Source organism: Lepus europaeus, chromosome 6 (assembly GCF_033115175.1).
Source record: "Lepus europaeus isolate LE1 chromosome 6, mLepTim1.pri, whole genome shotgun sequence".
Classification (NCBI taxonomy): domain Eukaryota; kingdom Metazoa; phylum Chordata; class Mammalia; order Lagomorpha; family Leporidae; genus Lepus; species Lepus europaeus.
The window spans coordinates 17,532,935-17,559,077 of NC_084832.1; the positions used below are offsets into that span (position 1 = coordinate 17,532,935).

General features: G+C 42.4%; 1 protein-coding gene across 2 annotated transcripts in view; it reads left to right on the plus strand.

Moving 5' to 3' along the window:
* Positions 1–13,134, plus strand: part of ABCC4 (ATP binding cassette subfamily C member 4 (PEL blood group)) — a 287,341-nt gene extending 274,207 nt beyond the window's left edge. For both annotated transcript variants that reach the window (XM_062194025.1, XM_062194026.1), the window contains 2 exons: positions 1,634–1,768; positions 12,691–13,134. In XM_062194025.1, coding sequence (XP_062050009.1) covers positions 1,634–1,768; positions 12,691–12,798 — 243 coding nt within the window. In that variant the 3' untranslated portion in view covers positions 12,799–13,134. The remainder of the gene's footprint in view (positions 1–1,633; positions 1,769–12,690) is intronic.
* Positions 13,135–26,143: the final 13,009 nt, after the last annotated feature.

A 26,143-nucleotide genomic window follows, 5' to 3' on the forward strand; every position in this document is an offset into this window, starting at 1 on the left:
TAATTGTGAGAACAGATATCCAGCCCCTGAGCCGTTCAGAGTAGGCTGCCCCCGTGTGCTGTGTGGGCCGTGATCACTGGAATTTGCAGCTCAATTTCTTAATTACTTCTTTAGTCTTATCCACAGAGAAAATTGGATTTCTTGAGATTTCTTCTGTGCAGAGCAATTACGCTAAAGCTGCTTAGGGTAGCAGCTCTCTTTGGCTGGTCTTGTACTCTCAGAATAATAAACTTCAAGCAAAGCTCACTTCTGCTTGCGCCTTAACCTCACAGACAAGGGTTTAGCCCCTCTTACCAGCTGATAGCATCTAGGACCCTAGAGAAATTCTAGAAACATCTTCTTTTCCAAACATCTGGAAAATCATTTATTTATTTGTTTTGCTAGGCAAAGAAAAAGACCTCCCAGCCACTGGTGCAGCCCCCAAGTGCCTGGGCTAGGTGAAATATTGTTCAGATTCCGTCAAATCAGCTGAGCAACTAATTTGCTCCCAAGCCCTAGCATCTGATATGTGTCATATTACCCAGCCTTTTAGACAAATTGAAATTGATTTTTTTTAAAGATGTATTTTATTTATTTGAAAGACAGTCACAGAGAGAGGTATAGACAGAGAGAGCAGAGAGAGAGGTCTTCCATCTGCTGGTTCACTCCCCAGATGGCTGCAAAGGCCAGAGCTGCGCCAATCTGAAGCCAGGAGCCAGGAGCTTCTTCTGGGTCTCCCAAATGGGTGCAAGGGCCCAAGGATTTGGGCATCTTCTACTGCTTTCCCAGGCCATAGCAGAGAGCTGGATCGGAAGAGGAGCAGCCAGGACTAGAACCATATGGGATGATGGTGCTTCAGGCCGGGACTTTAACCCGCTGTGCCACAGCACCGGCCCCAAAATAGATTTTCTTAAATCAAGAAGACCCCTATGGCCAGTGTTTTGGCACAGTAGGTTAAGCCACTGCTTGCAACTCCAGCACCCCATAGAGGAGTACAAGTTCGAGTTCCAGCTGCTCCACTTCTGATCCAGTACCCTACTAATGTGCCTGGGAGAGCAGCAGAAGATGGCCCAAGTGCTTGGGCCCTATCATCCATGTAGGAGACCCAGTTGGAGTTCAGGCTCCTGGCTTTGGCCTAGCCCAGCCCTGGCTCATGGGTTGCATTTGGGCAGTGAATGAGCGATGGAAGTTCTCCGTCTCCCCTCTATATCTCTCTCACTCTCACTCTGCCTTCTGAATAAACAGCTAAATATTTAAACAACAACAACAAAAAGATGTTTCCCAGTTCTGAGCGTATGTATGAATACCCCTCAAAGCGCACATCGTGGGAGTTAAAGCCCTAACTTAAGATTCACAGCCCCAAATGCCCTTGGCAGCGCATAAAATGCCAGAGGACTGCTGAGTGCCCATGAGGATAGTCTAGAACTTCCATTTTTCTTCCTCTCCTATAGCATTATCATAATAAAAGGTCATGTTAGGCCTTTGTCTGCCTGGGAAAACAGGGTAATCAAAGCAGTTAAACACCATGCAGGCCCTACCACCCAGAGTCTTCTGTGTTCTTCTTCCCCTGCGCCTTCCGAGACATTGTCGGAGTTATGATACAGGTTGTTGCCAACCCTTGTGTTTCAATGGGCTGCTTTCTGCTGACTAACAGGTTTTGGATTCAGGAAGACTGAAAGAATATGATGAGCCATATGTTTTGCTGCAAAATAAAGAGAGCCTATTTTACAAGATGGTGCAACAGCTGGGCAAGGCAGAAGCCGCTGCCCTCACCGAGACGGCAAAACAGGTGAGCGTGCGCCCCGGCGCTGTAATTAAAGTTTGTCTCAAACTGCTCTCTCCTCACAGCTTGGCACCCTGGGTATGGTAACAAGCACTGTGTGCCCTTTTCAATTATAAGCCTCCAGAGACAAAACTTCGTGATCGGGCCTTAACGATACATCCTGGGTTGAAGTCAGGCCTACAGAGAGGCTGTGGTGGCAGCAGGAGAGGGTGGGGGAAAGGGGAGTCTGTACACGCTCACCTGTGCAAGCAGGTGTACCTACGAGGGAGAGAGACTGGAGGGTGGACCTTCTACATGGTTCACCTCTGCAGATTCAGATTCTCATAGGAGAAAGGTGTATAGCACAAAAGATTCACTCTGCATTTCATCGGCCTGGCATTTATGTAACCCATTTGAGATAGGAATACTGTTCAGCTGTATCCAGGAAATTGGAGAGTTTAAGACCAAAATGTGGAATAGTGTTCACTCGTTCTCCATCAGGGAAATGTGTAGATGCTTTTGTTTAGGTTTTCTAATTTGTAAACGATACTGTCATTTTATGCCCAAGTTTTCCCCCCTTTGTTGAGAGTGCCCGAAAGCTAGAGTTTGATGAGAGCTTGCAGGTTTACACAGCCTGAAAAGCATCTGTCAGCAGTGATGATACAGCTTTGGCTCTTGCCACCTCTCATTCTTTCTTGGAATTTGTAAGATGGGAGTTGCATTGATGGAAGGAGCCTGGTGTTCTTGCCACCTGCTGTGCGTGGCTTGGGGTGGAAAGACACTTCCAAGGGTTCATGGTGAGGCTAACTTCTCGTGACCTCTGGCCATGACAGTATGAGATTCATTGTTTTCTACATTTCTCAGATTTGCAGTCCTTTTGTGTAAACGATTTAACCAAAATCTAGTCTAGGTTCCCTTCTGTCACCAACTCTCTCATCTCTTTCCTCTTCAGTAATGAGGAGCTGTGCCTTCCACACTGCTCATGGGGTGTTTCTTTGAGTTCTGCTTCCATCCCCAAAGCTGTTCAGTAAATGACTGTGTATCTGCAGTATTATTCTGGGTACTACATATGTGTTGGATGTGTCATAGTCACAGCTGGGATGCTCGATGATGTTTTAAGCCATGGTGATGGTGAGGATGAGGTTAAACTTGATACCCGTTTTGTGACATGTACTGTGCTACACTGCAGCTTCTCTCACCATTGCCCATTTAGGAGGCTGAGACTTGGAGAGGGGAAGAAAACTGCTCAGGGTCACATGGATAGCTGAGTGACTGGCAGTCATGGTTCATGCCTGGGCTTAGGGACAGCAGAGTCTGTGTTCTGAACTTTTCATAAGGACTGAGGTTGTATGGGAATGTGGTGGGAAGCTTCTCTTGGAGCACTAGATAGGGTAGTCTTTAAAAGGTCATGAGAAATGCGTATTTTATAAAAACTATGTGTGCATTTCAAACGTTTTTGCAGCAAAATATACTTGGAATTCCACTTTCCACAAACTTTTTGTAGTACCCTTGTAATTTTTTTTTAATGTCTGAAGTATATGGAATACTTTCATCTTCAAGAGTGTCACCCACTCAAAGCTTCCCTCATAAGACCCAATCAATCATTTGGGATTCCTTGTATAATCTAGGCACAAAGGAGCCAAGAACTTCAAACCTTTTTGTTCTTTGACACCTCAGGCATTTCACATCAAAGAGATGTGTCCCCACCTACATGTCAAAGTCCCCACATTAAAAATATGTTATCATTATATTATCTAGGCGTTGAGTAATGAGAAATAGAGTATAGAATTTTAGATAGATCCATGTAACATAATATAGTTCAATACTTTATTATGAATTACTTAAACCCCCCATTAACGTGACCCAGTGTTGTGCCAGTTTTTGAGAGAGACAGAAATCTTTTCGTTCTGTCAGCATTTTAATTCAAATGTAACATACCTGTACAGGTAGACTAGCGCATAGGTCATAGAATTAGGCATCTCTTGATCCCTGAACCAGTCATCAATTGTGCTGCTCAACAAAATTGATAGTAACGTACATTTGCATAGTTCTTCATAATCTGCATAGATTGCATAGTTTTGCATGTATGACTTCACGTAATCCTCCCAACAGTTCATTTTCATCCCACTTTATTGATGAGGACATTGGATCGAGGGTTCTTTGGAAGGCACAGAGCTGCAATGCAGAACAGAGAGTAAATTGCTGGGCAAATAGGTCCTCCTGGGATACTGCATTCTGTAGAGTGAAAAATGCTTTCCCTTGTTTCATTTAGTATCTAAGGTGGTGCCAGTCACCCAGCTCACACAGTGGCACAGTGTCCCTCTTGGATTTCAGCCCTTCCTAACCACTGGCTCAGGTCACCTCTACAGAGAGACGTAAGGAAATACGTACTTGATTCCCTTCTGAGTTCCATGTCTACTCGATGTTGCTTTCGCACACACTTGGTCCTCTTAGGAGAATAAGCTGTCAAATTGTCAGCCTTTTACATGTACAGGCATCCAGTATCAACGCATGATTTGGAACTAGAACACCATGAGAATTAGTCTAAACCAACAAGCTTTTCACTCCCAACAGGTTAGAATTCATGTGCTTGAAAAGAAAGTTCATCGTGTGGGAAAAGGCACTTCCAAGTCACGTACTCTGGTCGACAGGGTTGCTTTTCTGAAAATGTAGGTGCAGGCAAGCTGAGTCACCCTTTGATTGGCCTCTGTGAATGATCCATGGGAAAGCAGCGAAAAAATTTAGGTACATAAAGCTGAAAGGTATATTCATTTGCTTAAGCTGGCATAGCACAATACCACCGAGTGGGTGGGCTGTTGTATCCCTGTTCTGGAGGCCGGAAATGCAAGATCAAGGTGTCAGCAAGAGTGGGTGTCCTCCGAGGTTTCTCTCCTTGGCATGGCGATGTCGCCTTCTCTCTGTGCCTTCATGTGGTCTTCCGTGTGTGTGTGTGTGTGTCCTAATCTCTTTGTCTTAAGTCATATTAGATTACACAAAGATGTCAATTTTATTTCCCTTTTAAAGTCCCTGTCTCCAAATCCACTCACATTCTGAAGTGCTAGGTTAAGACTTCAACATATGGGTGGGGTGGGGGGCAGGAGACAGGCAATTCAGCGCACAACAGTGGATGAGTCCCTGTCATGTGATGTCCTTGATGAATCAGACCTGCCAGAAGCTTTCAGATGTGCAACGGAGATGCCATTGTGTCTGAGCTGTTACCAGACACAACCCCACAGTGAAGAAATTCCAACATCTGGACTCCAGGAGTCTAGACTTACTTGACTAGGTGAAGGGGCACTTTCAATCACGGGCCTTCTATGTAAGTTCAAGGCCTCATCTGTAGTGCAGGATTGCCGGTACCTTGGCCTCTTCACAGTTCCTTCACAGTCAGAGGAGATCATGTATGTTTAAGTGCTTCTAAGAATATAAGGCCGTTTGTAAATACAAACAAATTCTATCTGTTTGATCAAATTTGATCACTTCTAAAAGGTTATAGATTGAACCCCTTACCTCTCAATAATAACAAAAGTATCTAAAGTTCTAAATAGCTTGAGATACTCTAAATAACTAAAAATTACTTTAATAATCACTGTTTCCCACAAAAGTATGAGCTCTGAGACTTGAGTTTCTTATACTGTATTTTGTAATTGACCAATTTCTGCTTTTATCTTTATTAATTTATATTTTGGTTTATTTTGTTTTTGTTTCTTAAAACTTGGATGCTATTGTTTTCTTCCTTGCTTATTGATACAAATGTTTTAAGGCTGAATTTTCCTGTGAATATTGCTTTGGCCGTATCCTGTAGGTTCTGACATGTAGTGTTTTTGTGATAGTTTGTTAAATATATTTTTTCCTGCAGTCTTGGTTCTCACTTCCTCATTGGACCAGAAGTTATTTAAGAAGAAACTTTTTAAAACTTGATGGTTATAAGGGCTTATTTATGATTCTTTACCGTCTTACTTCTCAGTGTTTCTTTCATTATTTCATGCCACACATGTTGTGTGTACTATTTCTACAAATGTGTTGTAGTACATAGGCAATTTTTCTGAATGTTTTTGGTCATTAAAAAGCAAGAGTATTGGCTGTTTAAGGTATAGAGCATAATAACTGAATTGATCTACTTTATTAGTTATATTATTTAAGGCCCCTCTGTTGTTTTTATTGGTCCATTTGATGTGACTTGAATTTATTTAGAAAAGAAAATTAGTTCCATGCCCTACATGTCTTCTCATAGTTCCTCTCATCTTTCTGTGGGTAAATGGATGCTATGATTTTCAGTCCACAGATGATCATGAATGGTGTTTTCACTTTGAATTCTGTTTTCCACCATTTTAAAGTGTCTTTCTGTTATTCAGTTAATGTTCTCGGCCCTGAATCCAAGCTGACTCAAATCTAAGATCGGGGCCCTATTTTCACATTGCTTTCATTTACTGCATATGTCTATAATAATCTTTCAATATCCAAAAGTATGTCTCTTGTTTATGGCATCTAGTTAGGTTTTGCTCAGAGATTTAATCTTAGCCTTTTACTTTTGACAGGTGAGTTTAGTCCATTTACATTTATTGGGTTCATGATTATATTTTTGTTCCATCGTGTTCCGCTCTGTTGCTAGTGTTATTTCATTATTTAACTTATCGTCTCTGATTGTTTATTTGTTTATTGTTTTATGTGTGATCCTTTCATTTCTTCTAAGTACTCTTTGTCATTAACTCCATATGACAACATCAGTACAATTCTTTCCCTCCATTCTAGTATCAAATTTTAATTCTTTTACTTCTGCACTTTCCCTTCAAACCTTAAATACTGGGATACTGCAAAACATTCTTGTGAAATAGAATAAAAAAAGGTATGTTCATTTTGATACAAAAATTTTGAAATCCATGCAAAATTTTTCAGAAAACACATTTCCCATGAACTTTTTGAAGTCCTCAAGTATTCTTTTCATTGGCACTAGAATTCCCTTACTTACTACATGTCTGAAATACTTGTATAGTGCCTCTCTAATTTGACTTGCCTGGCTATAAAATTCTTGAGTTATACTTTCTTTCACTTGGTATATTATAATTTTTTAAGGTTTTCTATCACTGTTTACTTTTATGGAAATATAAGGCCAGGTTAGGCATACTTGGTCTTTCTTCCTTGGATACCGAAAGGATTCTTTATTTTGAAGATTATTAATTTTTCTAGGACTTCATGGCATACCCATTTGTACTTTAGCTTCAAGTCTTCTTATGTGTGTCTGGAAGTTTATTTGAATTATATCCTTGAAAATATTTTTCATTGTGTTGTCCTCTTTACAAATACCAACCATATACATGTTGTATGTCCTTGCCTATTTTGTGAAACTAATTTTTCCTAAACCATTTACATTTTTTATTAATTTCCGAATATTTTGCTTACTTGTGCAACCCTGCACATCTCACTGTTTTTTCCAGCAGTGATTCTTCACTACGAGTACCTGAGAATTAACTTTATAAAAAGTTGTGGAGGTTCAAGTCCTAGATTGGGTGGCCCCGTTGGTGTGGTGTCTGGCGAGAGTGATAGATAGCAGTGTCAGAGCCCATCCAGAGGAAGTGGAAGCAGAGACGGGCTCTGTCCAGCTCAGGCTTTCATGACAAACCCTCAGGAGAACTGCCTTCTGAGGACGTACTCCCAGTGAGCTAACAAACTCCCACTAGGGCCTCCTCCTAAACGCCATAATTGGACTGTTTCCACCCTTTTGGTACCATTAACTTAAGATATCTGGCTTTTAGTGTTTTGTTTGCTTATTTATTTACTTCTTTCTTTTTCATTTTTTTAGAAAGAGAGGGAGAGATATGTCTTCCATCTGCTGTTTTATTCTCCAAATGTCAGTAATAACCAGGGCTGGGCCAGGCCAAAGCCAGGAGTCCAGAACTCAGCCCAGGTTTCCCATGTGGGTGGGGGGGATCCAGATAGCTTCATGTGCTGCCTCCTGGCTCATTAGCAGGGGCCAGATTGGAAGTAAAGGAACCAGGACCCCAGCCAATCAGTCCGGTATGAAATGTTAGCATCTCAAGTGGCGTCTGAAACGTTGCACCAAATGCTTTCCCCAAAGACTTTCCCCAAATGTCTATCTGAGTTTGGGAGCCAAATCCAATTCAAACTGTATCAAGTGGCTAATCTTTATCCTGCCTTCAGTAGAGCTGTCATTTCTTTGATAGTTTGATTTTTTTTCTTCCATTTCACTTCTGGCTTTTGTCAGCTTACTTTTCAGCATCTCCCATTGCTCTGCATGTTTCCATGTACTGTTGTGTCTCTGTTGGCCACAGGTTGATTGTTCTGCTACATCATTTTCTTTGAGTGTATTACGTTGTAATTGTTCATATTTTTCCTTTTCTCGGTTTACTCATCTGTTAGGTTTGTCTTGTTCTTTTGTCTTTTTATATAGTTTATAAATCCTATATTACTTCTTTCCTCATTAGTTCTAGTCATCAACTTTTTGGGGAAAAAAAAAAAGATTGACTGATTTGAAAGGCAGAGTTACAAAGACAGGGAAACAGAAATCTGTCAATCTTCTGGTTCGCTCCCCAGATGGCCACAATGGCTGGGGCTGGACCACGTGGAAGCCAGGAGCCAGGAACTCCATCCAGGTCTCCCACATGAGCAGCAGGGGATAAGCACTTGGGCTGTCTTCTGCTGCCTTCTCAGGCACATTACCAGAGAGTTGGGTCAGAAGTGGAGCAACCAGAGCGGGACCAGTGTTCTGCTATGGGATGCCAGGGTCACAGGTAGTGGCTTCAGCCACTGCACGGCAATGCCAGCCCTCCTACTTACTCAACGTCTTTGGTTAAAATGAGTTTTCCCGTATAGCTACAGGATAGTTGGTGGCCAGGGCATTATTTCAGACTGGAGAGACAGACACAGAGAAAGGTTGAAAACGTGTATTTGTTTAGTCTTCCCACCTCAGCAGAGGAGAGAGTTGGGTAGTTACAGTGCCACTTACAAGTCAGTCTCTTCTCCGTGAACCTTGTGGATGAGCATACTGCTGGCGAAGCTGTTTGAGTCTGCCAGCTGATGGGAGAACCGAGCTCGCCCATGAAAGTTTTCAGTATCCTTGATGTTTAGGGTGAGTTCTGTAAGGATAAGGAGAGGGAAAATTCATTATCTCTTTATCTTTAAAGCAGAAACCATCCCTAACTCTCCAGTTCTCCTTAAGTTTGATAATATGAGGGCCTTCAGAAAGTTCTTGGAAAATTTGCATTATCTTTTAATTCCACTTTTTGTGAACTTTTGACACCTCTTTGTGCATACCAGCCATGAGCAGGAAAATCTGCTTTAAAGATGAGGAACTTGAGGCCTTGTGACCTACTGTGATTGCTCTGGGGCTGTGCAAGTTAGTGCAAACTGACAGTCTTGAACCACAATTCAACACATTGCATTGTGTCTTACAAATACCGGGTAAAGAAAGGCCCAATTCTCTGTGCATGCAAGGGAGCTTTTAGTCCCCTGTTGCTTCCAGTGAGATCTAACTCCATTATGGTAGCTTTGTTAGCGAGCTAGAGTTTAGATACTGACCTTGGTTTTAACATACTTTAGAGAAACAGTAGTGAACCAAACCCAAGAGAAAGAGAGGAGGGACAAGATACCCAACACTCATTGGTCTTAAGTTCTGCTTGCCCCCAACATTTATGCTTTTTTTTTTTTAAGATTTATTTATTTTCCTTGAAAGTCACAGTTTCAGAGAGGAGACACGGTGCATGGTGGGGATGGGAGGCTTCCATCCACTGGTTCACTCCCCAGATGGCCACAACAGCCACAGCTGTGCCAATCTGAAGCCAGGAGCCAGGAGCTTCTTCCAGTTCTCCCATGCGGGTGCAGGGGCCCAAGCACTTGGGTCTTCTACTGCCTTCCCGGGCCATGCAGAGAGCTGGATCTAAAGTGGAGCAGCCGGGACTCGAACCGGCGCCCATAAGGGATGCCAGCACCACTGGCGGTGGCTTTACCCATGAGGCCACAGTGCCGGCCCCAACATTTACGCTTTCAAAGCATTGTCTCCTGGAATCTTTGCAACCCTTGAACTTGGCATTTTTATCTCTGCATGAAGAAACTGAGGCAGAGCAGCCTAAGTACCTCCCCAGTGTCACCAGTTAATGAGTGTGAGGACTGCAGCTTCTGCCATCTTTCTGATGGACTTTTCTACTCCCCAGTTACCATAGCCATTCAGTAAAAGGCGTTCAAGCTACAGCTCTGGGGTTCTGTTACAATCCAATCAACAGGGCCATAGCAAGGACTCTGTTTGCTTTGTAGTCATCTTGCGTGCGGATTATGCTGCCACGTTCCCTGTGCTAAGGGGCCACTTCTCCTAGCAGCATTTGCAGTCACACCCAGCACTTACCTCGGCTTGTTTTCGGCTGCAGCCTGTAGCCATTAATTAGTTCCTATGAGGTAAGTCCTTGTTATCTCACTTCACAGAGTAGGCGGCCGGCACGGAGACAGGCTCGGTGATTTTTCCAGCATCAGCAGTCGGTCTCAGGAGAGAGAGCGCCCCTCCCCGGCTCAGGGACCCCATGAAGACCCTGCTGGAGAGGGCACAGTAGTCTTCACTCCCTTCCTTGCCTGCGCTGTTACGGAAAGATGCTTTTTGTTATCACAGGTTTCTTTTGCAGTTGCCCGGTTTTGTGCACCATAGTATGTCACTCAACAAGGGAACTAGTGAGAACAAGAAAGGTCAGAACAAGGAGCCTACACACAGCTTCTCTTCCACAACATATCTCAGGCCATGAAGCTGGAACCATTTCGATTAAGGATTAATAATCATATTTTCTTTACTTAAAAAAATCACCTGGAGTGGATTATGGGGAAAGACCCAGCTTATTCTGGGAGTTCTTTCAAACAGTGGAAAGTAGAAACAGAACAGCCGTTTGTTCTTTTGGCTGTTCTTAGTTTCACCAAGAAAAAGCTGTTTTATGGAATATCTAAATATGTAACTGGGGCCTTCTGCAGTGCCAGCATCCCATATGAGCACCAGTTCTAGTCTCAGCCGCTCCTTTTTCCGATCCAGCTCCCTGTTGATGTGCCTGGGAAAGCAGCAGAAGATGGCCCAAGTGCTTGGGCCCCCGCCACTCATGTGGGAGACCAGGGTGGTGTTCAGGTTCTTGACTTCAGCCTGGCCCAGCCCTGGCCGTTGTGGCCATTTGGGGAGTGAACCAGCAGATGGAAGTTCTCTCTCTCTTCCTCTCTATAACACTGCCTTTCAAATAAATAAAATATTAAAAATAAGTAAAAATGTAACTTTAAACAATAGGCTAGCTTTAAAAGGTAGGGGAGGGGGCCAGCACTGTGGCACAGTGGGCTAAGCTTCCAGCTATGGCACCGGAATCCCATTTGGGCACCTGTTCGAGTCCTGGCTGCTCCTGTTCCAATCCAGCTCTCTGCTATGGCCTGGGAAAGCAGTAGAGGATGGCCCAAGTGCTTGTGACCTTGCTCTCATGTGGGAAACCAGGAAGAAGCTCCTAGCTCCTGGCTTCAGATTGGCCCAACTCCAGCCTTTACAACACTTAGAGAATGAACCATTGGATGGAAGACCTCTCTCCCTCTCTCCCTCTCTCCCTCTCTCTCTGCCTTTCAAATAAATAAATCTTAAAAAAAAATAGGGGCGGGAGATGTTAAGAAATTACTTCCTCCTCCACCACCAAATATTATTTCTGAAAACAGTAAGGTCTAAGCATTTTTGAAGACTATTTTATTTCTCCTCAAGTGACATTTTAATGTACAGTATTTTGTATGAAATGATTTTTTTTGAATAACAAGAATGCCAGCAATGGGAAAAAAAGGAAGTCCACTTAATATGTAGGTAGGCGTCCCAGCCGTTTGCTTTTTGGTATGTGAAGTCCATTATCTCCAGGGATAACTTTGTTGACAGCACCCACAAATATATTTGGAGCCAGGTTTTATAAAATAGATCCAGAAGTGTATTACTAAGAAACCCAGCCCATGACACGTGTCCGCCTCAAACAGGCGGCACATTTTCTGTTTTAAAGACTCAAAACTTTTCACATTCTTCTTTGGAGAAAAAAAATTACATTTGAAGTCCTTTTTCACCCCAACACATTGTGAGATAAGAGCTCACACGTCTCAACATTATTTCATTTTGTTATGCGCCATCTGTCAAGGAGCCGAGATACGATACAGCTGCTAAAAACTGATGATTGTGGAACAGAGCGACTTGACAGCATTTCATTGCCTTTATATTCTGATTATACATTTATCAGAAAACCTGTATCTCTTCTAGTTCAGCTAGAAATTGGTAGACTTCAGGAACTCAAAGGCTTGGCAAAGAACTGTCCTATTATTTGGTATCATCTTACATTTGAGAGAAGTTGCTTGGTTGAGTCATTGTTAAGGGCTTTTGCTTCTCTTTCATTATTGTGGCCCGCTATCCACAGCTCACATTTCTATAGGCCCTATAACTGCTCTGCTGCACAAATTAAATGCTGGGATATTTCATACATGTACGCCACCATTTCAATGCTTGTCAATCAGAGTTTATGAAATATAGGGATTACAACCTGATATTAACATCCGAACCCATTGTGCTCATTTTGTGTGCGAAAATGAGAAACCCTCCTGCAGGCACTGAAGTCCCCAGCCTCTTTGTCGTCCTGCTTTTAATTTATCTCCGGGTTTTCAGTCAGTAAAATGATTTTGCTTATCAATGTCATGCAGTGATAAAATACATCTCTGATTCAGGCTGATCGGAACTCAAGTGGATCTACAGGTTGTTTGGCATCCAGGCCGGCCCTGCTCAGGGTGTGGTGGGACTTACTCCTCTACAGACTACTTATATCCTTGTTTTTTAATTGTATCTCAGTGAGTGAGACCATTTGCTGCACAAGAAGTGGCCATGTAGAAATGCATTGCTTTAGGGAGAAGGACTTTAAACCTTTGAAACAGATCCTTGTGACGCTTGCGTTGGTTTTTTTGGACAGGTGTTCTTCAAAAGGAATTATCCAGAGGTCGCTCACACGGACTCCGTGGTTTTGAACACTTCCAATGGACAGCCCTCAGCCTTAACCATTTTTGAGACAGCACTGTGATTCTGCCAAAATGTTGACTCTATTCCAAAGGCATTTTCCAATTGTGTTTGCACTGTGTAAACTCTATTGTAAATTGTTTACTCTAGCAACACTATGCACACATTCAAAAATGATAGTGTATTTGGAGTTTTCCCTCAACTTTATCCAGTGATTTCAAGCTCTGACAAAATGATTTGTTATTTTTATTCAAATGTCACTGTTTTTGTTTAATCTGAAATCAGAGGTGCAGGCCACCAGTTTTAAAAAAAAAAAAAAAGAAACCTACCAAGCTTAATGCCTTACCAAGACCCCAGAGCCAAAGCTCAATTTGTAAGGAATAAAATAAAGTTGTCACAAGTTATGTGTGGTTTTTTTTCCTGCTGGTCCCAAATTGAATATCAATTTCCAGTTACATCAGGGATTCTGTTTACTTAAAGACTGTGTGAGGCTACCACTTTGTCTCCCCATTTTTCTTTACCATGACTAAGACCCATTATTCTCCGCCAAGGCCTCTGGTATGGATTCAACTAATAGGAAAAAAAAAAAAAAAAAAAACAACAAAAAATGCTTTAATTGACTGAGGTAGGGAGAGTCTACCCCCTTCAGAAAACGAGTATGATTAAAGTATGGAAGATCGATATTTTATTGTATGTTCTAATAAAGAAGGAAGAGAACATAACACTTACTAAAAATGGGTGCCCTGGCAGGTGATTTGATAACAAAGGAGACTGTGGGAGTAGCAGGCATCCTTCAGGTTCACACAGCTCGGGAGCTCTGTTGGGGTTCTCAGGTCAGCATGGTGATGCTTTCCACAAAGGCCAGACCTCCCGCTGGAATCCCTGAACTACATAGTAGTATTCTTATTTGGATTTCTGGTTTACCAGAAAGTTAACCCTCTTGACTATAGACCTTTTGGTTTAGCCTTTATGGAAATCTTTCCTCCATCACATGCATAGGATCTGCTGACATGGTAAGAAAAATTGAAAATCGTTGCAAACATTGGCAGTAATTATGCAGTCCGTTCTCAGGATGTATTCAGAAAGTTCACGGCCGTGAGCCTGCCCAGAGTAGTTTATGTTTACTTGTGACCACTAATAATAGTTTCTGTAGGTCTTTCTGAATCAACAAACCACAATACTTCCTAAGGCCTCTTGTGCGTTATTTGAGCTATGAGTCTAGTTTTTCTTGATGATGATGGCTGTGATAGGTTAAGTTCATGTTACTAAAGATTTTGCTGTCAGGCTTTAAGCGGACTTTCATGACCTCAGAAGAAAGCAGAACTACCCTCAAATTGCATGCATTAATACAGTGGGTTTGTAGACTCATGGAGAGAAAGAAGCATGTTTGGTGAAATGGAGCATTAAGAAGCACACACACATAACAAACTACCCAAATGCACTGGGTGTGGGAGCTGTTTCGACTCTGTGTATTTAGAAATTATGGTTAATGTTTACTCCCTATAAACCACACACACCAACTTGTCCGTTAGCAGTGGTGTTTAGTGTTTCTGGATACTGAAATGACAACAGTGATAATTGTAAGGTTTGTTAAAATATTGGAAACATTTGCAATGTGTTTTTGTGTTTATTTGGTCTTTGGAGGTTAAAGGCTGCCATAAAAACGTGTGTTTTCATTTCTGTTTTAATATCATCATAGGATTTTTTTTAATTCAGTTGAAATAAATGACAGTTTTCATCTCTTCAGAGAACTTTATTTTTGTTCTTACATCACTGACTCATGTCCTTGCTGATGCAAGCCATTGTGTTTCCGAGATCAGAAATGTAAACTCAAAAAGTGCCTTCCAGTAGCAGCTGGTTTTCTTGCCTAATTAGGTCTACCAGATATTCTAAGCAGATCCATGGTTTTCAGACAGATTGAAGCAGGTCCAGTTGCACCCTTCTGGGGAAGAGTTTTAGCCTAGGCCTTAGGCTTGAACAACTATGAAATGGCTGAAGTTTGTGTTTTTTATTTTTAAGGTGATTTTGTCCAAAACTAACAAGAAACACCCGTGGCTGCTGCATTTAAAACAATATAGATATGGGCGTCGGGTTCTAATGCCGGCTCTCCTCTAACAGTCCAGCTCTCTGCTGTGGCCTGGGAGGGCAGTGGAGGATGCCAGGTGGTTGGGCACCTGCACCTGCATGGGAGACAAGGAAGAAGCACCTGGCTTCTGGCTTCAGATAGGCACAGCACCAGCCATAGCGGCCATTTGGGGGGTGAACCAATACAAAGAAGACCTTTCTCTCTGTCTCTCTCTCTCACTGTCTAATTCTACCTGTCAAATAAGTTTAAAAAAAAAAACAAAAACAAAAACAAACTAGATTGGGTGGGCATTTAGCCTATGGTTAAAGATTCCCGTATCCCATTTTGGATGTGCCTAGATTGATTTCTGACCCTGGCTCCTGAGTCTAGCTCCCCCTAATGCAGGCCCTGAGAGGTAGCAGTGATGGCTGGAGTAATTAGACTCCTGCTACTCAAAGTGGGAGACCTGGATTACATTCCTGGCTTTGGTGCCTGACCATGGCCATGGCTGTTGTGAACATTTGGAGTCAACCAATGGATGGGAGCTCTCTCTTTCCACTCCACTCCACTACCTCTCATATAAAAGGCTAAAAAAAAAAAATCTATAGAATATAGATAATCATGGTCCGGGACTGACAGCATCACCTGAGAACTTAACTAGAAATGCAGATTTTTGTGCATTATTCCAGATGTGGTGAGTCAGAACTCCTGTGATGTGAACTAGTAATCTGTGTTTCAAAAAGCTCTAGAGGTGATTCTGATTCAGGCTAAAGTCTGAGAACCAGTACCATAGAACATAAGGAACTCTGAAAATGAATTAAGAAAATACACAATTAAGAGAAATGGACAAGAGACTTGAATCGGCATTTTACAAAAAAGAATGTCCAAGTGTCTAATGAATGGAAAGTGCTCACTCTCATTGTTCACCAGGGAAATGCAAATGAGTGAGCTAGCACCAAACACCCACTAGAATGGCTAAGATTTAAAAAGATTGAGGATAGCACTCAGTCACTGGTGGAGCAATGGTAGCTCATAAATGGTAGCACATTAAAAAAGTGCATTGAAAAGCTTACCTTAGGATAGCATTTATTCCCACTGTACACTTTATGATCTATTATGTCTACTCCAGTGTGTCTGCATATGCACCAAGAGATGTTTTCAAGGATGTTTCCAGAAACATAATTCATAATAGCTTAAGCTAGAAATAAAGTGATCAACAGCAGAAAGAAAACGTGCTGTGAGGGAGTGGAGTTCTTGCAGCAATGAAGGAAATTAAACTACGTAAGTAATGTAGATGAATTTCATGTTCCAGGTAAGTCTGACCCAAAAGAATAGTTAAGGTCCCACTTATTAAAAGTTCAAAAATAGTTCCATCCAAACTGTAGTGTGCAAAGTCAGAATAGTGCTTGACTTTTGGAAAACAGAAGGGGCTTCCAAGGGTGCTTGAAGTGTTGGGTTTTTGTTTTGTTATTAGCTTAGGTAATGGTTACCTCGATCTTCATTGGGCTGTTCATTTGTTTTCTGCACCTTGATATCACAATTCATAGTCAAGTAACTGAAGACAAAAGTTGTTCTTGGCCTTGTCTTTCTTCTAGAACCTCAAATCCAGTGCCTGCATCTTCAGAGAAGAAACTGTGGTTTGTCTTGTGGTCCTTAGGAGATGGAGCACTGAAAGCTCTTGGTGTGTGAAAAGCCAAGGTCAATGTTTCCTTTAACCAGTTAGAATGAATCGCTTCCATTCCAATTCCAGGATAAGTACAAAAAAAGGAGTTATCAGGTTTTTCTGGATTTTATTTTCTAAACCACTTCATTAAGGTCTAATTGCACACACAATGGTGTGCATATTTAACGTGTACAACTTCATGATTTTGGAGATAAGCATGTGTACATCCATGAAACCATCGCCACAATCTTGTAAACATATCTAACACTGGTGCCTGCATTGTGGTGTAATGGGTTAAACTACCACCTGCAGTGCTGGCAACCCATATGGGCACAGAGTTTGAGCCCCAGCTGTTCCAGTCCAGCTCCAAACTATTGCACCTGGGAAAGCAGTGGAAGATGGCCCAGGTGCTTGGGCCCCTGCACCCATGAGGGAGACCTGGATGAAGCTCCTGTCTCCTGGCTTCAGCCTGGCCCAGCCTTGGCCACTGTGGCCATTTATGGAGTGAACCACTGGATGGAAGATTTCTCTCTCTCTTTTTCTCTCTCTCTCTCTAACTCTACCTTCCAAATAAATAAAATTAATCTTTAAAAACAAATATCTAACACCATCCAAAGTTTCTTCCTGCACTTTATTTTTAAATCGCATTAGTAGGAATAAGATACATAAGTCAAAATCTAATGCTAAGCACTTTAAAAAATTTATTTTAATTCAGAGACAGCTCCCTTTGACTTAGTTTGCTCCCTATATAAGTGCAATGGACAGGGCTGGGCTTTGGCTGGTCTGGGCCAGAGCTGAAGCAAGGAACTAGGGATGCAATCCAGGTCTCCCATGTGAATAACAGGAACCCAATTACTTGATTGGTCACTGCTGCCTCCCAATGTGTGCTCTGCTGGGAAGCTGGACTCGGGAGCCAGAGATCAAACCCAGGAGCCAGCGTTTTTAACTGCTGGACTAACTGCCTGCCCCTGCTAGGTGGTTTTGGCAACATCATAAATGGTACTGTCTCACCTTTGAAGAGATGATGTCAGTCAGTTCTGTGGGGCAGTGAACTAGACTTAATATTCAGCATTGAGACAATGTGGTGAGTTAACTGTTCGCTGATTAACTTCTCTTTCGTAAGCCAATGAACATGCATGTCTTTGAGAGGGTGGCTGTTGAGCTGTTAGAAGCCCTTCTTAACGTTTCAGTATTTGTTTCAAATCTTAATCCAGAAAAGATTCATGACCAAAATCCCATGCCCTGAAGTGTCTTAGATTTGGTACTGCAATGTGGAAGTCACTGCCCCTGACTGACAGTGTTTTGGCACCTATTCAAGATGCATCTTTACCTGGAAACACTGTTTGACATTCTGCATCCCACATCTCAAAAAACCTCTTTGTAATTCTGCTTCTTTGATTGAAAGTGTGTCCAGCACACTCATAGTATGACAAATGCCCTAAAAAGCACTCTGGCCTCAGAATCAGCCCTTAAGGCATTCGGATCTGGATAAAAAGCCCATGAGAGCATTTCAGGCATGGAAAGCCAAGACACTGTGGCAAAAAATGACCTACATGGAAGATCTCTGTGAGTGAGATCTCGGTGGAAAGAAGGGGCTGTCAAAGAAGGAGGTAACCTTTCGCTGAAGGGAGGAGAGAACTTCCACTTTGCTTATGGCCCTAAGCACTGACAAGAGTTTGTAGATTCAAGAGTCTTCCATAGCCTTGGCAGCTCATGACAAGAGCCTCAGGTGATTGCTGACATCATAAATAAGAGTGTCAATGGTTAAATCAACAACAGGAGTCACTGTGCACTTGCTCCTCATGTAGGACCTCTGTCCTTAATGAGTTGGACTTTGAGAATTAACAGTAAAACATGACTTCAAATAGTACTTTATACTTTGTGTGTCTGTGTGGGTGCAAACTGTTGAAATCTTAGTATAGAGTTGGTCTTCTGTATATAAAGATAATTAATAATAAATCTTAACGATGAATGGAATGGGAGAGGGAGTAGAAGGTGGGATGGGAGTGGGGGTAGGAGGGCAGGTATGGGAGGAAGAATTCCAAAATCTATACCTATGAAATTTATATTTATTAAATAAAAGCTTTCTTAAAAAAAGAAAGTGTGTGTCAGTGAAAGTATGCACCACTCTGTAGATAAGACACTTGGGGACTACGTAGATAATTCCCTAGATAGATAGGTAGGTAGGTAGGTAGGTAGGTAGATAGATAGATAGATAGATAGATAGATAGATAGATAGATAGATATTGGAAAATAGAATAGGTTCCCTCAAAAATTGGAATAGGGGTCAGTGTTGTGGTGCAGTGAATTAACCCAACAGCTGCAATGCTGGTGTCCCATATTAGAGCACTTGTTCGAGTCCTGGCTGCTATGTTGCTGAACCACCTCCCTGCTAATGAGCCTGGGAAAGCAGCAGAAGATGGCCCAAGTGCTTGGGCCCCAAGTGGGAGACCCAGATAAAGCTCCTGGCTCCTAGCTTCAGCCTGATCTAGATATGGTTGTTGCAGCCATTTAGAGTGAAAATTCTCTGTGTCTCTGTCATTCTTCCTTTCAAATAAATGGAATGAATTTTTTGTGTGCATAACCAACAACTTTACAGTCAAAACCCTCCCTGGGTACCAAAGGCATTTTTGGTCTGTTGCCGTTTGGTTCTGGGATGCAGACTCTGAGGCAGAGTCTAGAGTTCAGCATGTTGCTAGGGACTTGCCCTTGGGGTCAACACTTGGAGAATGGAGGGGAGAAGCCTGATTGGGCAGAAGGAGGTGGAATGCTGCCGGATGACCTTCACTGACCCCTCAGGAAGCTCCGGGGCCAGTGTGGTCCACAAGGGCCAGTGACAAAGCCATAGGACCTCCTCCATGGTCAGCCATTGCACGTCGGCAGCTGGGGCCCCAAGTCCTCGAAGTGCAGTCTGGGCAGCACTCAGGCAGTAGCAGAAGGCCCTTGGCCGTTGGATTTTGAGTCCAAATGACTGATGAAGGGATAGTCTGAAACATAGAAGGTCCACGAAGGGGAGATATTCTCATTGTTTTTGTCCTCTCAGGTCAGCGTGGTCTCTCTGTCTTCCAGGAAGCCCCCCTAGGACCTGCCTTCATACTGGGCAACTCTCACGTGCTTCTGTGATGTCCTAAGCACCCCTCCTCTATTGTACTAGGTCATAGGGTCTGCTGTACAGGACCCCTGCTTGGAAGGGTCCAGCACTTGGTTTAATGCTCTGTTGCCACCATCTTGAAATTTTGAACTTTTAAAACAAGGCGTGGTTGGCCGGTGTCGCAGCTTACTAGGCTAATCCTCCACATGCAGCGCCGGCACCCCAGGTTCTAGTCCTGGTCTGGGCGCCGGATTCTATCCCGGTTGCTTCTCTTCCAGTCCAGCCCTCTGCTGTGGCCTGGGAAGGCAGTGGAGGATTGCCCAAGTGCTTGGGCCCTGCACCCGCAAGGGAGACCAGGAGGAAGCACCTGGCTCCTGGCTTCAGATAGGTGCAGCGCGCCGGCCATAGCGGCCATTTGGGGGGTGAACCAACAGAAGGAAGACCTTTCTCTCTGTCTCTCTCTCTCTCTCTGTCTCTCTCTCTCTCTCTCTCACACTATCTAATTCTGCCTGTCTAAATAAATAAATAAATAAATAAAACTGGAATAGGGATAGTGCTATTCTCACAGAGGACAGTTGCCAAGATGAAATATGAAGTATTTACAGCAGTGGCACTCATAGTGCCACTCCACAAACTATTTGAAACCAGTCCACGGTAAGTGCAGGAATTTTGGGAAAGCATTTAGAAACTTTTAGGACCATTGGCCATGGCCTTGACATCCAAACTAATGATTGGTAATGATTGGTGGGTTTCCTCTTGTTGAGCAGACTACAGACCAGTTTGAGTGTTAGACTTGAATGAGGAGGTCTATGTACTACAAGCTGTACACTAGCCATGCCCAGCAGAACCATGTAGTATTTCGCAATGAAGTGAAAATTTCGAAAAGCTGGCTCTTAACCTCAGATACTTGAGAGCGCTTCTTGAGAACAAGTCTCAGTATGTGGTTAGCTCTCAATATCTACAAGCCAGGGGCCAGCGCTGTGGCGCAGCAGGTTAACGCCCTGGCCTGAAGCGCCAGCATCCCATATGGGCGCCAGTTCGAGACCCGGCTGCTCCTCTTCTGATCCAGCTCTCTGCTATGGCCTGGGAAAGCAGTAGAAGATGGCCCAAGTCCTTAGGCCCCTGCACCCGCATGGGAGACCCAGAAGAAGCTCCTGGCTCCTGGCTTTGGATGGGCTCAGCTCTGGACGTTGTGGCCGATTGGGGGAGTGAACCAATGGATGGAAGACCTTTCTCTCTTTCTCGCTCTCTCTTTGCCTCTCCTCTGTGTAACTCTGACATTCAAATAAATAAATAAATAAATCTTAAAAAATCTACGAGCTTTTTATTAATCAGGGAAAACTATGAATGATTTTTACATTTAACATCACACCACATGGGCTTTCAAGATGCTTTACTGTATCGTAGCAGTATTATTCAAAATAATGAAAAAGTTAATATCCTGCTCAATGTTAATTAGGGAGTGGAGCTATTTTAAAACCAGAAGAATGATCGGTGCTGATGTTTACACTAACTATGTTCTTCAGTGAATGGAGTGATCTTGATGTTGAAGAAGGAACGCATCAGGAGTGTTTACTTTTTAAATCTAATGTTCTAAGGAAAATAGCCCCATTCTTGCTAAAAATTAAAATGGCACTTGTGTTGAACGGTGAGAGAAATGTATTTTATGTGAATTTGGTACTAAAAAATGACATTAATCAAAGGCTAGTGTGCATCAGCCCTGTTATACCTTCCTCTACACTCCAGGCCCATCTAACTTGCCTTAGGGGTCAACATTGGGATTATATGATTTTTCAAGAAGAACTAAGATCATGACAGAGATATATACTAAGATTATTTAACAGCTTGTACTGGAAAGTTCTGGCTAAATTTGCTCTTTTGCTCAGTCACCATCCAAATTATCCAACTCAGAATTATCTGTTGCAGTAGGTGGAAACCTTGAGTGTATGATCCAAAAATTAATTATACTTCATTTGGGAGGGCATTGACTGAAAAGCATTTTTAAAATTAAAGTTTGCTGGCTGGTACCGTGGCTCACTTGGCTAATCCTCTGCCTGCGGCGACAGCACCCCAGGTTCTAGTCCTAGTTGGGGCGCCAGATTCTGTCCCAGTTGCCCCTCTTCCGGGCCAGCTCTCTGCTGTGGCCCAGGAGTGCAGTGGAAGATGGCCCAAGTCCTTGGGCCCTGTGCCCGCATGGGAGACCAGGAGAAGCACCTGGCTCCTGGCTTCGGATCAGCGCGATGCTCCGGCCACAGCGGCCATTGGAGGGTGAACCAATGGCAAAAAGGAAGACCTTTCTCTCTGTCTCTCTCTCTCACTGTCCACTCTGCCTGTCAAAAAAAAAAAAAATTAAAAAAATTAAAGTTTGCAGACTGCTTTAACAAAATGAAAATGAGTCTTTATGAGGAAGTTTATATCACATTAGGAACTTCTTCAAGTAGGAAAGGAAATCTACTTTATAACATAATGAGTGGAAAATAACCCCTGAGTCCAGACTGATTCTAGTAAGATGATAGATAGGTAGGTAGATGGATAGGGGGGAGAGAGAGATACACATAAGTAAGCAGGTAGCCAGGTAAATAAATGCAGATGGAAGGGAAAGGTCTTTGTGTAGCAAAATACCAACTCATAAATGTAGAAGGGTGAACAGAGAAAGTATTATGTTGATGTAGCGTAAATAATTCAGACAAACCATTGACTATCACATGAGCATGGGCTGGATGGATGGGAGACAGCACTGTATGTACATGGATGGACACTATTTTCTCACAGTAATTAATAAGACTGGAATGATGTCTTTACAGCAAACACCACTGTAGCCCAGTGAGCAGAGTTCACACCCCCAATAATGGCCCCAACTGACACCTTTGTCTTTTGTTGTGTGAGGCAATGACAAGGAAACACTGTGTTTGTGACATTCCTGCTCCTTGTACAAAAAAAAAAAAAAAAAAGCAAAATCTGGATCAAATCAACACTGATCTGAAAAAGCCAAACTCTTTAAAATGTCAATGAACACCAAAGAGTGAGGAAACGTTTCATACTAAATGGAAACTAAGAAGACTTAACAAATATATTGCATGATCTGAGATCCAAAAGAAAAGAGAGGTAAGATCAGTCAGTTCTGCGATAATTGGTAAAATTTCAAAAAGAACAATCTAATTTATAATAGTTGCATCCATGTTAAATTTCCTGAATTTACTCAGCATACCAACTATGTACTAGAATATCCTTATTCTTAGGAAATGCATATTTCTGTGTTTAGGAGTGAAGGGCAAGTCTAAAATGGCTCAACATTTTAATCACATGTAAGTATACACACAGTGCACACATGTTATATATATGTACATATATGTATGTATACATATACATAACATGTTATGTATGCATACAAATACATAATACTATGAATCAGAAAACAGTCTATCATCTATGTACTTATACAGAGAAAGCAACTATAAGTAAGCAAATCTAAATAAAGGATGCACAGGAGTTTATAGTGTTACTACTTCAACTTTTCTGTAGATTTAAACAAACACAAAACTTTCCTTGGCTCAGCCACAGAGTGAAGAATCCACATCTCAATAAGCAAGAGCTGACAATAGGTAGTCTGTGAAAATCATCAGGTAGGATTTTGTGTGAGTATGGTTCACACAGTTCCCTCCATGCTGAAGCGCTCAAGTCTAGCTTAAGGCGAAAGCATAGAAATATGCATACCTCTGTGGAGTGTGCGTGTGGAGTCAAGTGTGCAGAGCCTCAACCCAGAGTGCAGACACATCCCCACGTGGCCACTCCCTCTAACAACAATGAACTAACCATTCAGTCCTGGAGATCTGGCTCATTAGGGATTCTGAATTTGGCATAACTATGCCTTGAAAAAAATATCACATAAATCACATATCTTGCCTGGATGAAAACAATAATTTAGTTAGCATAGGCACGTGGATGACACTGTTCTGGTGGGATCAGAGCTGCAGTTAGGAGTGGACACCTGTGGCTCTACCAACAGCTGGTGCACAAAGTCAGTAAGAGTATGGATGCAAACCCAAACTCAATGCCAGTCCAAACCCACTTTATACAGAGACTCTCTTTTCTTTCTTCTGTGATACAGAGATATTTTTACCTGGCTTTGGGCCAGTCAAGTTTATTCTGGTATGCACTGTCTTAATAATAAAATAAAATTCCTTTTGTCAGTTTTCATAAATTAAAAATTTATGCCGCTATTGCATAAGAAAGCAACATCACTGTTTTGTTGCTACTGTAAGTGTTGTAACCAAGCTCATATACAAGCACACAGGAAAAGAGGAAAAGGGTACTGATTCTAGGTTTCCTCATCATCACATAGGAAACCATTTCCAAAAAGGTTCTGAAATAATGTTGAGAAGTGGGAATTGTCTGCTTTGGCAAAACAGAAATCAGTATCTTTGGTCATTTTAAAGTTGTACTGAAATTTAAAGATTTCTTTTGATAAGACAGTCCCAGTTTTCCTTCCCTGTTGTTTTATAGCAAATACAGTGAAAATGAGCAAACATTACACTTTCTAATTTGCAAGGGTTAAAACAACACTCATTGCTACCAAGAATACAACAAAACAGGCACTGTTAACCAAGCTGGTGAAAGTGTGAAGGATGCGAACTTTCTGAAGTTCAGTACCTGAGGTGCTCTAGGTTTGTGGAGAGTGGAATTAAAAGATAAGTTTATTTTGATACAAAAAAAAAATCAAAATCCATGCATGGTTTTTTTTTCATAAAATGCATTTTTCATAAACTTTTCAAGAACCTCTTATATGCGTGAATTCAAAACATTTTGCACCAAAATAAAAATCATTTAATTCCATTTTTCCATGAATGTTACTAACTACCTCTATATAGATGAATTAAATTCCTGCAAATGTTCCTATATGTTGTCTTGAAATTTTTTCTAATAGGGACCTACCCGAAGGATGTAAGTATAAATTCCAACAAAACTCTTATGTTCAAAAACATTTTGTAATACTCTTTGTAACATCAGGAATTGGAAACAAGCTAAATTCCAAAAAGACTGTGTTGTCAAGCAAGAGCCAGTAAAAGAATCCAAAGCTGATTTAATGATAGGTGGAAATACTCATTTTATAAGATCAAGAGAGAAACATTACCTAAATTTTTGATGCTTTATAAAGTATACTTGCATCTTAAGAACTCTGAAATCAAATAATCAAAATTTTAAGTTATTTCTGAGTTGTGTGGTTATTGCTGATTTTTATTTTCATAGTTATTTATTTATTTATTTATTTGACAGGCAGAGTGGATAGAGACAGAGAGAAAGGTCTTCCTTTTTGCCGTTGGTTCACCCTCCAATGGCCGCTGTGGCCGGAGCATTGTGCTGATCCGAAGCCAGGAGCCAGGTGCTTCTCCTGGTCTCCCATGGGGTGCAGGGCCCAAGCACTTGGGCCATCCTCCACTGCACTCCCTGGCCACAGCAGAGAGCTGGCCTGGAAGAGGGGCAACCGGGACAGGACCGGTGCCCCAACCGGGACTAGAACCCGGTGTGCCGGCGCCGCAAGGCGGAGGATTAGCCTAGTGAGCCGCGGCGCTGGCCCCTGTTTTTAATTTTCTAAATGAACCACAATGAATTTGGCTATAAGGTCCAGAAAATAATACATGAAGAATTTGTAGAATTTGTAGTGTCTCTTGCAGTTAGGAGGAACTTGTAAGTTTATATTTTATTTATGTACAAAATCTTATCTATCCATAGAGAAGATTGAGCTTTTTTTTTTTTTTTTTTTTTTTTGACAGGCAGAGTGGACAGTGAGAGAGAGAGACAGAGAGGAAAGGGCTTCCTTTGCTGTTGGTTCACCCTCCAATGGCCGGCGCACTGTGCTGATTCGAAGGCAGGAGCCAGGTGCTTCTCCTGGTCTCCCATGCGGGTGCAGGGCCCAAGCACTTGGACCATCCTCCACTGCCTTCCCAGGCCATAGCAGAGAGCTGGCCTGGAAGAGGGGCAACTGGGACAGAATCTGGCGCCCCAACCAGGACTAGAACCCGGTGTGCCAGTGCCACAGGCAGAGGATTAGCCTAGTGAGCCGCGGCACTGGCCAAGATTGAGTATCTTCACCACAGACCCTCCCTGTAGCCTTTGAGTTGTAAGATTGTTCAGAAATGTTTTGTGCCATTGTTTGACTTATCTTTCCATTGTTCCCATTCTTTAGTATTCCCTGGCCAACTTGAAAACCTCAATGCATTCCTATGAAGGAGACAGACCAGGTGAACACCTAACTTAGGAAGACTCTGCATTCAAAAAATAGCCCTTACGGGACAGATAAATAATTATGAACTTTCAATACTTTGAAATTTTCTCTATGAATGCATAACTATCACAGTTAAGAGTTACCAGCAATGGGCACAACCTACTTCATGCCAGTACAACTTCCACAGAGCCACAGTGATGATCTGCTCTGTATCAGGCGGAGCTTTTGCTGAAATGATGGCTCCCACATTGCACAATGGGTCCGGATTTGTTGCCACATGTCTTTGAGGGAGGCACCTAAAGTCAGTTATCAGGCAACAAGAAATGGTTAGGCAAATTTTCCAGAGAAACTTGGTGTTTCCCTGGTT